General features: G+C 32.5%; 1 protein-coding gene across 2 annotated transcripts in view; it reads left to right on the forward strand.

Annotated features, from left to right (window-relative positions):
- The window catches only part of LOC128983149 (protein O-mannosyl-transferase 2), a 196,600-nt gene that overhangs the window by 102,635 nt on the left and 81,336 nt on the right, over window positions 1-12,629 (forward strand). For both annotated transcript variants that reach the window (XM_054402324.1, XM_054402325.1), the window contains exons 8-9: window positions 2,554-2,660; window positions 12,404-12,486. In XM_054402324.1, the coding sequence (XP_054258299.1) occupies window positions 2,554-2,660; window positions 12,404-12,486 (190 nt within the window). The remainder of the gene's footprint in view (window positions 1-2,553; window positions 2,661-12,403; window positions 12,487-12,629) is intronic.

A 12,629-nucleotide genomic window follows, 5' to 3' on the forward strand; every position in this document is an offset into this window, starting at 1 on the left:
GTTTCAGTTCAGTAAGAAAGAAACAACATATAACGAAAAAAAATAAATCGCTAAACGGCCGTCTCCAATAGTCGCCATGAAGCCCTGAATTAGCTGAACAGTTAGTACAAGTAAGCTGGGGCAATGATCACGCATAATATATAAAAATAACGAACAAAACTTAGCACCTACAAACTCTCCCAATTTTGGGTGGGCGACACTCGTACGCATCAGAAAACCTGCCCAATAAGGGGTGGGCTATACCATAGACTAATCAACACAAGTAGACTCCTCATCCCATTGTACATTTTGAAGCTTGTTTTTTGTCTCTAGTTCATGTACGTCCACACTGATGGCTAGTGTAGACAAAATTTTGTTTCTATTATTTAAGGGTTATTTTCATGATTTGTGCTTTACTATTTGGTTATATGACTAGAAGACCAGTTATTGTTTATGATTATCCAGTTTTATTTGGTTAAATGATGTTTTAAATGACTGAAATATCAAGAAACAAATTGTAAACAAAACATAACCTCTACAGTTGGACGTACAGAACTAACAATAAAATTGGCTTCAGCTGTTCCATAAGGATGACAAATCTACTAAGGGAGTATGTTTTATCTATGGCTATACTTAGAGGGTTAAAGGATCAACCACTGAATATATTATTACGAAGTGTGTTTATAGTCAATGATATTATTATTATACACTATGATCAGCAAGTTATCAAGCTCTCAAGCTGCTAATGAAATGTACATAAACCCTATCACGAGTTAGAAAACGTGAGTTATACTAGTACCATTGACTATATATACACTTTATGTGTATTATATTTATATATTCAATGCTTGTACCATCTGGCAACATTGCCCTCGATCTGACAACATGGCGGCAACTAGAGTTCTGTTGTTTTGCTCTGCTAGTTGTCACTGTTGTCAATCAGGTGAACACAACTACACATCATTCGGCGGCACTAGTTGTGAAATGCAAAGCAAGCTATTTTGGATTATAAAACTTTTACGAATGTGAGATAATGAACTTGGAATTATTTGTATTAGCTGACTTCAGAGTATTCCAAATAAACTAAGATGTGCCACTCTCTACAACCTTCAATGTCAGTTGAGTTTGGCATCATAATTAACCTCACTTTTCAGAATCGGTATCGATTACAATGAAGCGAAATATCGAGTATGGGCAATTCTTCGATACCACTGGAATCGGAATCGGCCCTTCCCTAGCTATAACATAACATTTGGTTTGTAGGTTTATTGAAACTGGTCAGGGAAAACATGTTCTGTTGTAATTCATTTTAGTTTGTCACTAGATAAAAATAGCAATTCAGTTATTCACATAAAACGCATATTTTGATTTATATTTAGATGTAATGTTCATTTCGGCCGCAAATCCCACTTCAACGCTTTTCACATCGACACAATTGCTGTTTTATTGTAAAATTATCGGATTTAAAATGCATATCTTATAGGCTTATAATGGGATGAAAACATCATATTTGGTTATGCGACATTTGTTTACAAGGTGATTTTTCACATTCAAACTGCAAGAAAATTTGTCTTTATACGTGTAAACTAGCTGTTCTGAATTATACACAGTTTTAACTTACTACTCCATTCCCGTACGTAGAACGGGCTAACACATTGTGTTATTTAAATAGATTTATATATAAATCCAATCAGGCAAATGAAAATTTGCATAGTCTGCAGGTTTGCTGCGGCGGGGGTATTTATTTAAGTAAGGAGTTTAATATAGAGGGTAGTGGGGGTTGTATATTAAAGGGGTGGGGTGCCAAAAAGATCCTCACATGTTCAGGAAAAACACCTTGCACCAGCCCTGCGGATCGGTGAACTTGGAACTACTGATATTGTTTTGATAATGAACAAAATAAAAGAATAACCCGAAACCTGGGTCTGCTACATGAAGTTGGCCTACTTGTTTGAAAACATTATTGGATTGATATATTTACACTCTGTTGCCATGGCCAGATTGATCCCAGATAACAGTGTTTATTATCCTCATTATTGGATTGATAGATTTACACTCTGTTGCCATGGCCAGATTGATCCCAGATAAATAGTGTTTATTATCCTCATTATTGGATTGATAGATTTACACTCTGTTGCCATGGCCAGATTGATCCCAGATAATAGTGTTTATTATCCTCATTATTGGATTGATAGATTTACACTCTGTTGCCATGGCCAGATTGATCCCAGATAAATAGTGTTTATTATCCTCATTATTGGATTGATAGATTTACACTCTGTTGCCATGGCCAGATTGATCCCAGATTAATAGTGTTTATTATCCTCATTATTGGATTGATAGATTTACACTCTGTTGCCATGGCCAGATTGATCCCAGATAAATAGTGTTTATTATCCTCATTATTGGATTGATAGATTTACACTCTGTTGCCATAGCCAGATTGATCCCAGATAAATAGTGTTTATTATCCTAATTATTATTGGATTGATAGATTTACACTCTGTTGCCATGGCCAGATTGATCCCAGATAATAGTGTTTATCCTCATTTTTATGAATATATTTTATTTCAGACATACACAGCCAAGCATTTCATCGCCAGAGTAATTTGCCTCATAATTTTGCCAGCTTGCCTCTACATGTCATTTTTCTATATACATTTGACAGTACTAAGCAAAAGGTAGGTTTCTGTATTTTAGTAAGTTGTATTTACAAATTTATAAATTAAATATTTATTTTACTTACTTTAATCTTGGCCCAGAGCCTTTCCTTGAACAAAACTAACATTTCTATAGTATTTGTATACATTATGGATTTAGTAGTGATGGAACTAGCTATTGATGGTCAAAACCAGAAAACTCGAATCTCAAAACCGAAACCGAAACTTTTAAAAATCAAATCCCGAATCTCAAATCTCAAATCTATATGTGAATCTTTTTTACTTAGCTGGTAACAAAGGTCAAGGTTACAAAAATACAGATAACAATAAAATGTTAAGTATGCAATCAAAACTGAATGAGATCGACTCCTGACACTGAAATATTTGTCTGATAATGATACGGTAATCTTAAACTTGAATACAAAATATTTTTTTATAAACAACCAACATTAAAATTAAACCCCTAACACCAACATAAACATGACTATTAGATTAATTACAACATTTAGTAGTCAATATTTCTTTGTGTTATGAAATATTGATATGAAACTGAATCGTACATCATTAAAGCTATAGTGTTTAAGATGCCTTTTTTAAAGGTTCAGAATACAGTTTACTTTTTTATTACTGTTGATGGTGATATGTTTGCTCTATTGCTACGAGCTAGTGTGGAAACAGTGTTATTAACAATAATAATGACACAAAAAATATCAGCAGTTTCAAAAATAAAACTGCAAAAATCTTCGAAACTTTTGAATCTTGAAACTCTGTGATCGAATCTCGAAACCGAAACTTTTCCAAAGTTTTGATGGTTTTGAGATTTGAGATTCGGTTTTGACACATCTTTAGAACTAACGCTCCTTTCACACTATCCGATTTCATTTGTCAGATTAAAAATCTTATTTGTAGTCAACCATTGAAGCTTAAGAGTCGGCAGGACCACCTACCATCTTCGATTTTCTGCCCATAACAGCAATGTTAATGGTCGAAGCATGCGCTTGCTATGTCACAACAGTTTGTGGTTGGATGATTAGTAACCATGACAACTTGTTGAAGTGTGGATGAAGAGAAACCAAAGAAAGAATAGAAGAACAAAGCAAAATAATAAGTGGTGTTTTACGTCATTGTTATCTTTATCTTATTTTACAACTGTTGTAATCTTTAAGATTTAAGTACTAAGATTTTATGCCGTATTATGAGTTATTTAATGTTTTTATCCACATTCTCATGGTACGACCTAGGCCCGGGACCGATTTACTTTTTCATTTTGATGTCCCCAGAGGCCAAAAACACCATTCTATCAAATTTTTATATATGCATATATATAAACATATATAGGCTATACTCCTTCAGATTAATACAACGAATGTCCAACAACAATCGGCAACCAATGAATAAATATGAAAAATCAGGAATATACCAAATCAATTGCAAAGATTGTTCTAAATTTTATAGGGTGATCAATTTCTTGCCGATTCAAAGAACACATTCAATCAGTAAAATCCAACAACATGACAACTCAAAAATCAATGTACGCGGAACACATTTTATCACATAACCATAGTTATGGAAAAATTGATGATAGTGTCAACATTTTAGAATATGAACAAAAAGGAGAAAGTATGAATGTAAAAGAAGAATTACATATATATCTAGCAACAAGAAAAAATGAAAGCAACATCCTTAACATAATGCAAACACAAAATTTAAACCCAATTTATGATAAGATCCAAGAATTAAGACAAAATTAATAATTAAAACCATTGGCATAACGATATTCTTAATTATATAATTTTCCAAGTCAAGATAGATTTAGTTAAAATTTAAACATGTGATTTTATTTATTTTCTTTGTTTACATATTAGATTTAATAACATTGTGAAAGACTGTGACCATGACCTTAATGTTGAAATGCATCAGTCATTAAAAATAATAAAAAAAAGGGTACTATGGTATATTATTTATTAATATTAATTACAGTAGCCCTACACGTGAACAATATCAAATATAATATGCATATATATATGTGTGTGTGTCCGTGAACAGAGTAATTTTTGTCCGATTTTGATTAAATTTGGTTTGAAGGTGTAAGGCGGGATAAACTTGAATAAGTTCCCAAACCAGCATGATCGGACCATGGGAAGGGGGTTTTATGTGGTAAAAATTGGTTTTTCTAATTTTTAACCCTCTAAACACAAATTTCCTAATTCCTCTCCAGACCATTTTAAAGAGCTTAAAAAATCAAATAATTTAGTATCTCAAAGTTTGCTTGTTTATGGATATAATTTGATCAAACTTGGTAAATGTATTTATTTTATACTAAGTTATTAATATTTTACCAAACAACACACTTTTTTACCCTCCCTGTAGCAGCAAGCTTATGTACTCATAAAACCTAAAGTTAATTAAATACATTGAATTGAAAATCAATTCAGGCAACTGGAAATTCGCTTAGTCGGTAGGGGGTATTGTTCTTTACGTTATTTATTGCTATACAGTGTTTAGCAATTTTTGTTTTGTTTAAGTAAGCACAGAGTAAAATTTTTATTACTGAACCAAGGTTAATGACTTAACATATCACGATTGTGCAAATACCAACTGTATTTTGATGATGTAAAATAAAAATTAATCATCACATTAACGTCCATTTATATAGTATTAGGCGTTTATGGGTTTGTAATACATTTTTATTGCGTGTTGGATTAACCGTGGTGTAGAGTGTTTGTGTGTAATAAATTAAAGTTGAAATAAACCCTTAATATGGTTTGTATTCTAATCTTATCTTAAACAATAATAATTTGAGGACAGAGGTTTTAAAGCATGAGGTTTAATGGTACATAAGTTAAATGGTTAATATGGGGTTACAAAAAAATTGTTCAGGGGTGGGGATTCGTGCTGGCCGAATCAAAAGATTTCCAATTTAAATTTTCAATGAGTATGGTAAATTATAAATTTAATAATCTTTCAAAAACAATAAATTAAATAGGAAGGATTTTGATTTTAATTAATGGAGGTAAATAGGGTCCAAATGGATGCTTGAGGAGTCTATAAGTTAGTCTGAGTTAATAAATGGAATGTTCTCACCAATCTTCTGTAATAATAATTTTCTTCTTAGTTTAAAGGCTTAAATTCTTCTTTCTTCAGTAAAATTTGGAAATTTTGACACTACTTTCTTTTATAATATGACAATTATTTTCACAATTAAGAGTTTAAACTTTTATGTTCTTCTTGGATGCTTTTACACTGCACTGTTAATCTCATTGTTGTACCTCATTTTAAGTTATGGGGTTCACATAAATAAAAATATGGTTGAATTTTATTAATAATCTTGAACCCAGATGGATGGTGTTCTGATTGGAGGATTTGTTTTTGAATAATAATTTTGGATAAGCCAATGAATAAATTTTGATAGTAAATTATATATATGTTGAGACAATATGGTTTTAATAATATTAAAAATGGACATGGATAAATATTGAAAATATAACAAGATTGAGTTTGAAAATAAAATAAGGACTATAATTATAAACATTGAATTTTGAGTCATTACAATATCCCCTCAGAAAATATGTAATTAAATTTTTAATAACATGTTTTCGCTAAATGACGAAAAATATATTTAACTTTATACAGCAAATAACAAAAATAGAGATGAAATTGAGTTGAAACAAAAATCTAACAAACTTAACATTAAGGTTTAACTAGAACAAATTTCAGTTGGAATGAACATAACAATAAAATAATTCTAAAATAGCAAAATGATTACTATCCCCTCCTATCTTCTACAAACATTAAAAAACATAACATTAATTTAAGTGGTTAAAACAATTTTTTTTTTATTTTTTACATATTAAATGAATGGAGTGATGAACAAATGTTGAAATATGAAATGAACATGAGACATATAAGAGATGTATGATTCTTATAGGTACCATGGAGTACATTAAATGAATAGTTGTTTGTGATTGCTTGATGATAACCTCTTATAACTAAATACATTAAATTTGTGATTATGACTATAGTTTAACTATTGGGACAGAGGTAACTGGGAAATTGGCTTGTTAACTCACTGCTTGTGTGGGTATGATTTAAAATTCTTCCTTTTTACGACAATGTTTACTGGGTTAAGCGCACATTACAGTTTATCTTCTATCTTCGGTTATGGTGTGTAGATCGGTTCCATGTATTTCTTCATGGAGGATATATATGATAGGGTCCATATAATTTTGTAGAGATCACTTATGTGGTATGTTGATGGTCCAAGTATTGGGGAAATCGGTTTGAAGGTCTTCATGTAATTGTGGGTCTGTGGTTCTTTCTTGGGTAAGTGATATTCTTTGTACATTGTAAAATAGTTTTCTTCATTGTTATAGTAGTTATCATATGGCCTTTGGCAATTGCCTATATCTATTTGACATACTTGTCCCATTTTAATACTCATATCACATTTTAGATTAATATCAGTATCATTAATTGTTAAGCTTAATTTATTTTCATTAGAATCTATCTTTAGTCGGAGTTCTGTTAATGTGTCCATACCAAATATCACAGGTTTAATTAAATTAGGTATGATAAGAAATTGAAGCCAGATGGTCTGATGTTCAATGGTTACAGGGGCATAAATGATTCTTGCAACACGTTTTGATTTTTCACCAGTAGCTGTAGTTATTGTCGTATTAGACAAAGGAAGTTCTTCAAATGGTTGAATTATTTTTTGATTCTCTTTGAAACATTGTTCGGAAATACATGTTATTGTAGAACCAATATCGATTAATGCTTTTGTTGGGAGATTATTGATTCTAATATCTATTTCAGGGCATTTAACTGGTTTGGATACAGGAAATTTATTATTTTCAGTGGGTTCTTATCTTAAATAATATCTTATCTTAAACAATAATAATTTGAGGACAGAGGTTTTAAAGCATGAGGTTTAATGGTACATAAGTTAAATGGTTAATATGGGGTTACAAAAAAATTGTTCAGGGGTGGGGATTCGTGCTGGCCGAATCAAAAGATTTCCAATTTAAATTTTCAATGAGTATGGTAAATTATAAATTTAATAATCTTTCAAAAACAATAAATTAAATAGGAAGGATTTTGATTTTAATTAATGGAGGTAAATAGGGTCCAAATGGATGCTTGAGGAGTCTATAAGTTAGTCTGAGTTAATAAATGGAATGTTCTCACCAATCTTCTGTAATAATAATTTTCTTCTTAGTTTAAAGGCTTAAATTCTTCTTTCTTCAGTAAAATTTGGAAATTTTGACACTACTTTCTTTTATAATATGACAATTATTTTCACAATTAAGAGTTTAAACTTTTATGTTCTTCTTGGATGCTTTTACACTGCACTGTTAATCTCATTGTTGTACCTCATTTTAAGTTATGGGGTTCACATAAATAAAAATATGGTTGAATTTTATTAATAATCTTGAACCCAGATGGATGGTGTTCTGATTGGAGGATTTGTTTTTGAATAATAATTTTGGATAAGCCAATGAATAAATTTTGATAGTAAATTATATATATGTTGAGACAATATGGTTTTAATAATATTAAAAATGGACATGGATAAATATTGAAAATATAACAAGATTGAGTTTGAAAATAAAATAAGGACTATAATTATAAACATTGAATTTTGAGTCATTACAAAGTTATGAGAGAAAAATTGATCAAGTCATTGTAACAAGAAGAACCTGAATGGGATGTTTATTTTTACAATATTATGAATTGCTTAGCAATTATCAGCTGTTGTTTTTAATTTTACATGTGAAGGCTAGTAGAAAAAATTAACTAAAAGAACTGAACATACTCCCGGCCTTGAAGTGTCCTCACTTCAACCGTTAGTTTAGAAAAAACACATTAACACAAAAGTTTGTTCTAGGCCGGCTATAGCAGCTAGTTGCTTTTTTTCTACTTCTGCTTTTCAACCGATACCATCTTTGCTGGGAAACAACTTAAAAACTGTTGCTGGAGACCACCGAAGTCCTAGCTCGTTGAAATGGTGATCATCAGAGTTTCGAAGGAACTTTGGTGTTTAATGATGAAATTGAGAAACAGAAGTGAACAAGTCTTGGTCTTGAGAGTTCATAACACATTTCTTCCATTCAAAGCACTCTTTTTTCAATAATTCAACAAGTTGTTATTGGAGGATGAGCGCTTCCTCTGTAGTTTGTGATGAAGAGTAGCCATTGTCCAGAGCTTCATCGGAAGATACAACCATTTGCCTGGATTGCTTGACTGTCTTTACTGTAGTGGTTTCACTCTTGGTTGGGTTAGCGGCGGCACTGTCTGTTGGTTTAACAGCAACACGATCGGTAGGATAGGTGATATAATTATCAGTAGGATGGATAACAGTACTGTCTCTAGGGATGACAGCAATGTTGGTAGGTTGGATGGCAGCACTGTCACTTGTCAAGGTACTTGAGTTCACTGTTGTATCTGTATTCGTTGGTTGAGGTTTTGTCACTGTCACTGTGGTGTTTCTAATTTTTGAGTTTGTGAACTTAGGAATTGTGATTGCTACCGGCCTCTTTATTGTAATGAATTTTGTTGCAGGTTGTATAAGCTGGGTGCCTTTGATTTGAAACTTATTTGATGAGTTCGGGTTGGTTATATTCACTGAAGTAGTTATCTGAGGTTGAGCTGGACTGCAATTAACCTTGGCCAAATAAGGGTTAGAACCAATTTCTGAAAGCAGCACTTTAATGTAGCTGGTGATGTGGATGAATAGTTCACTGATTTGGTCTTCATCTTCAGCTAAAGTTTCAATGTCCAAATCAAATCATCTTCACTTGACGCACTTACAATGTGATGAAAATAAGAATCAAAGTCTTCTTTCTTCTTCTGGGCTTCTTGCATAAGAGTCTTTAAGGCTTCGTGTTGCACAACTGTTAATGTTTCTTCTTGTTCAACAAGTTGATCTACGATGTTTGTTATTTTGTTGAGACGAGTTTTAATAAAAGATGTGAGTCGTGTATGAGTTTCAATTTTAAAATCACTATTTGGAGATGCCATTGTACAAAGATGAGGAGATAAATGTCAAAAATTCACAAAGTGTAAATGAGTGGGTTAAGAGTTCCAATATGGAAATAAGAGTTTGGTTGGGTAAGAGTTCAGAGGCAAAGAAATCAATGGGTAAATGAGGAAATATTAATATAAGAAGAGTTCTAGTGGATGAGTGTAATTCCAAATCGCTTAAGTAATATCTTGGATCGAAGGACCATTAAATAATGTGGAGTGTTTGTGTATAATAAATTAAAATTATGAGAGAAAAATTAATCAAGTCATTGTAACAAGAAGAACCAGAATGGAATATTTATGTTTACAATATTATGAATTGATTAACAATTATCAGTTGTTGTTTTTAATTTTAAATGTGAAGGCTAGTAGAAAAATTAACTAAAAGAACTGAACCCGTGGTCTCCCCCCTCCCCAATACCTCGGTTAATCGAGGTTCTACTGTAGTGTAAAACCAACAGACTCACGATCATCTGCCCGTCGGATTAACAATCAAAGGAGTGAAATCAGGTAGTGTAAAAGGAACGTAAGGCTTGGATTGGAAGTAATTCTTTATTTGATAATTAATTCTAATTAGACATATCTTTGTACTTCTAAATTTGTAACCAGTTTTAGAATAAAAGTACCAGGGGACCGAGCAGTACTCGATGGTGTTAAATTTGTTGGGAGGTAGTCGCTAGAGTTTTGTGCTAGGCCCAAAAAGTGCAATTTGTGTTCTAGAAAAATTAATTCAAATGATAAATCTACACTTATAGTAACATATAGAATTATAGTTAGTATAAATAATGTTAAAACAAATACAAAATCGATAATATTTAAAACTTCACATAAATAATCTTCCTACTCTGTCTAAAGATAGGGGAAGGACGGGAATAACGGCCAGTCTAAGAGTTTTTTTTACTAGTTAAATAAAAATAATAATAGTAATATTCTTTATTGCTTCAAACAATACCATGATTGCATAGCATGCGTCAACATATACAAAATAATAGAAAAGGGCACAATAGAACAATATAAAGCATAAAATTATAATATGACTAAACGACACAACCAGAGTGTTATATATTTTGCGTTAGATTGGTTAAACCAACTTCAAGCCAATGCGTATTTATTCCCTATGGTCCATGAACTCATCCACCAAGTAGAAAACATTCGACACTAAGAAGCGTCGTAAATTTTGCTTTAAATTTGGTTTTGCTATTTTCATCTCTGATACCTTTCGGCATCTTATTCAGGAGAACAACACCAGCCTGGGATGGCATTCATGCCATTCAGGCAAACCTGTGCTGCACTGGCCTATACACGTCCCTGGATCTAGTGTTGTAATTGTGTACATCTCTTCCCTGTTTAGACTTGCAAAAAAAAATGCAGTCTCTAGGATGTACAGCGCAGCGTGAGCAAGTTATAATCGCGAAAGGCATCCCGGCACAACTCTCTACGTACAAGTTTAGCTGTGATACGGATGGTTTTTTTCTGAAGAATGAAAAGAATCTCTATTCACACTTGGCTTAAAATACCTACCATTCTATGGTCGCCATTTCAAATTAAAGTATTAATGTATAGTATTATATCCTTCATTTCTCTTCCGTTTCAGGCCTTGAAATTGAGTTATTGCCCTACCAGGGTTGTTCCTTAAGAATCGCTCGATAGCCTGAACGTAAAATGTCTTCAGGGGCCCCATTAAAGATAAATCCAGAGGTTGGGATTTTTGTGGCTGCGATGCATACCCTAAGTGGATTTCCCTTGCTATCCAGATGAACTCTTAAGTTCTTTGTATGGGTCCAATGTCCATCTAAGATGACCATCACTGAATCATCTGCAGTTGGTTTGGTGTGTGCTGATAAAATGCATATGCCATTCTAAAAAAATTTCACTCTGCATGCAACCTTTTGGATGGCAAGTGAATGCGTTCCCTGGCAGTGACCCATCGACCAACTCAGCCTTCATTCAAAGTTACCTCTAGCTGACATACACATTACCAAAGAAGATAAAACTCCTCTTTCTGCTGAGGTAACACTGCCAACCTGCCGCCTACCCTTCAAAGCTAGGACTGTGGTTAGTCCAGTCTCATCAACGTTTTATATTCTGTGAGCTGGATAGTTGTGTTTGGATTTATTAATTGAAATGGGCACCTAGTGTGTATTTTAACCTAAAAATGAGTAAAGGATGCGTGTAAAATGGAGTGAGATGATCTATGTAGCATTTTTACCGACTAAGATCAGCTGTTTCATTAGCCAGGATCATTTATTTAAAGCCCAATGATCAGGATCAGCTTGGTCCACTTTCGAACCATCAAAAAGCTACTGACTTTTCTCAGGATCGATTCTGCCACCGTTTAATCGTTAGGCAAGCACTATAACCACTCAGCTACCCATCAATGTAACAGTATACACCATTTTGGCTTAATAAGTTTTAAGGTTTAATAACTTTAAGCACACAATAAAATTTAATTTGGATTATTATACAAGTACAGTAACTTAGATAAAGATAGTTCACAGATCTATTTGTAATTTATATTAGTAAATTGTTTTAAAGTGGATTGTAGAAAATTAATTTAAAAATGTTTTGAGCTTTTGAGGGTTGTTCTCAGTCTTGCAAATGAAGTCCTTTACAGCTATGTGCTTCAAATTATCTATCCATTAGATTTTTTTTTTTTCAAACAGTTAACTAATTCTTTCAGATTGGCCTTTGGTAGTTTAATTTTTATATTGTATTGAATTTGTTGTGATTTTCTTTTGTAGTGGAAATGGTGATGGATTTTACAGCTCAGCGTTTCAGTCCAAACTTGAAGGCAACACCTTACACAACGCAAGCATGCCGAGAGGTTTGTGTCTTTTATTTTATGTTAGGCTTATGTAAGTTATTTGGCTATGTTTTCCTTAAAAATGGGGTTGAGTGAGATAACATTGGTTTAAGTATTGACTTCTCAATGAGACAATTTCTAGATTTTATTTTTATTGTTTGTTG

The sequence above is a fragment of the Macrosteles quadrilineatus genome, unplaced genomic scaffold (assembly GCF_028750875.1).
Source record: "Macrosteles quadrilineatus isolate MER2022 unplaced genomic scaffold, UCM_ALF_1.0 Scaffold_1__1_contigs__length_201487025, whole genome shotgun sequence".
Classification (NCBI taxonomy): domain Eukaryota; kingdom Metazoa; phylum Arthropoda; class Insecta; order Hemiptera; family Cicadellidae; genus Macrosteles; species Macrosteles quadrilineatus.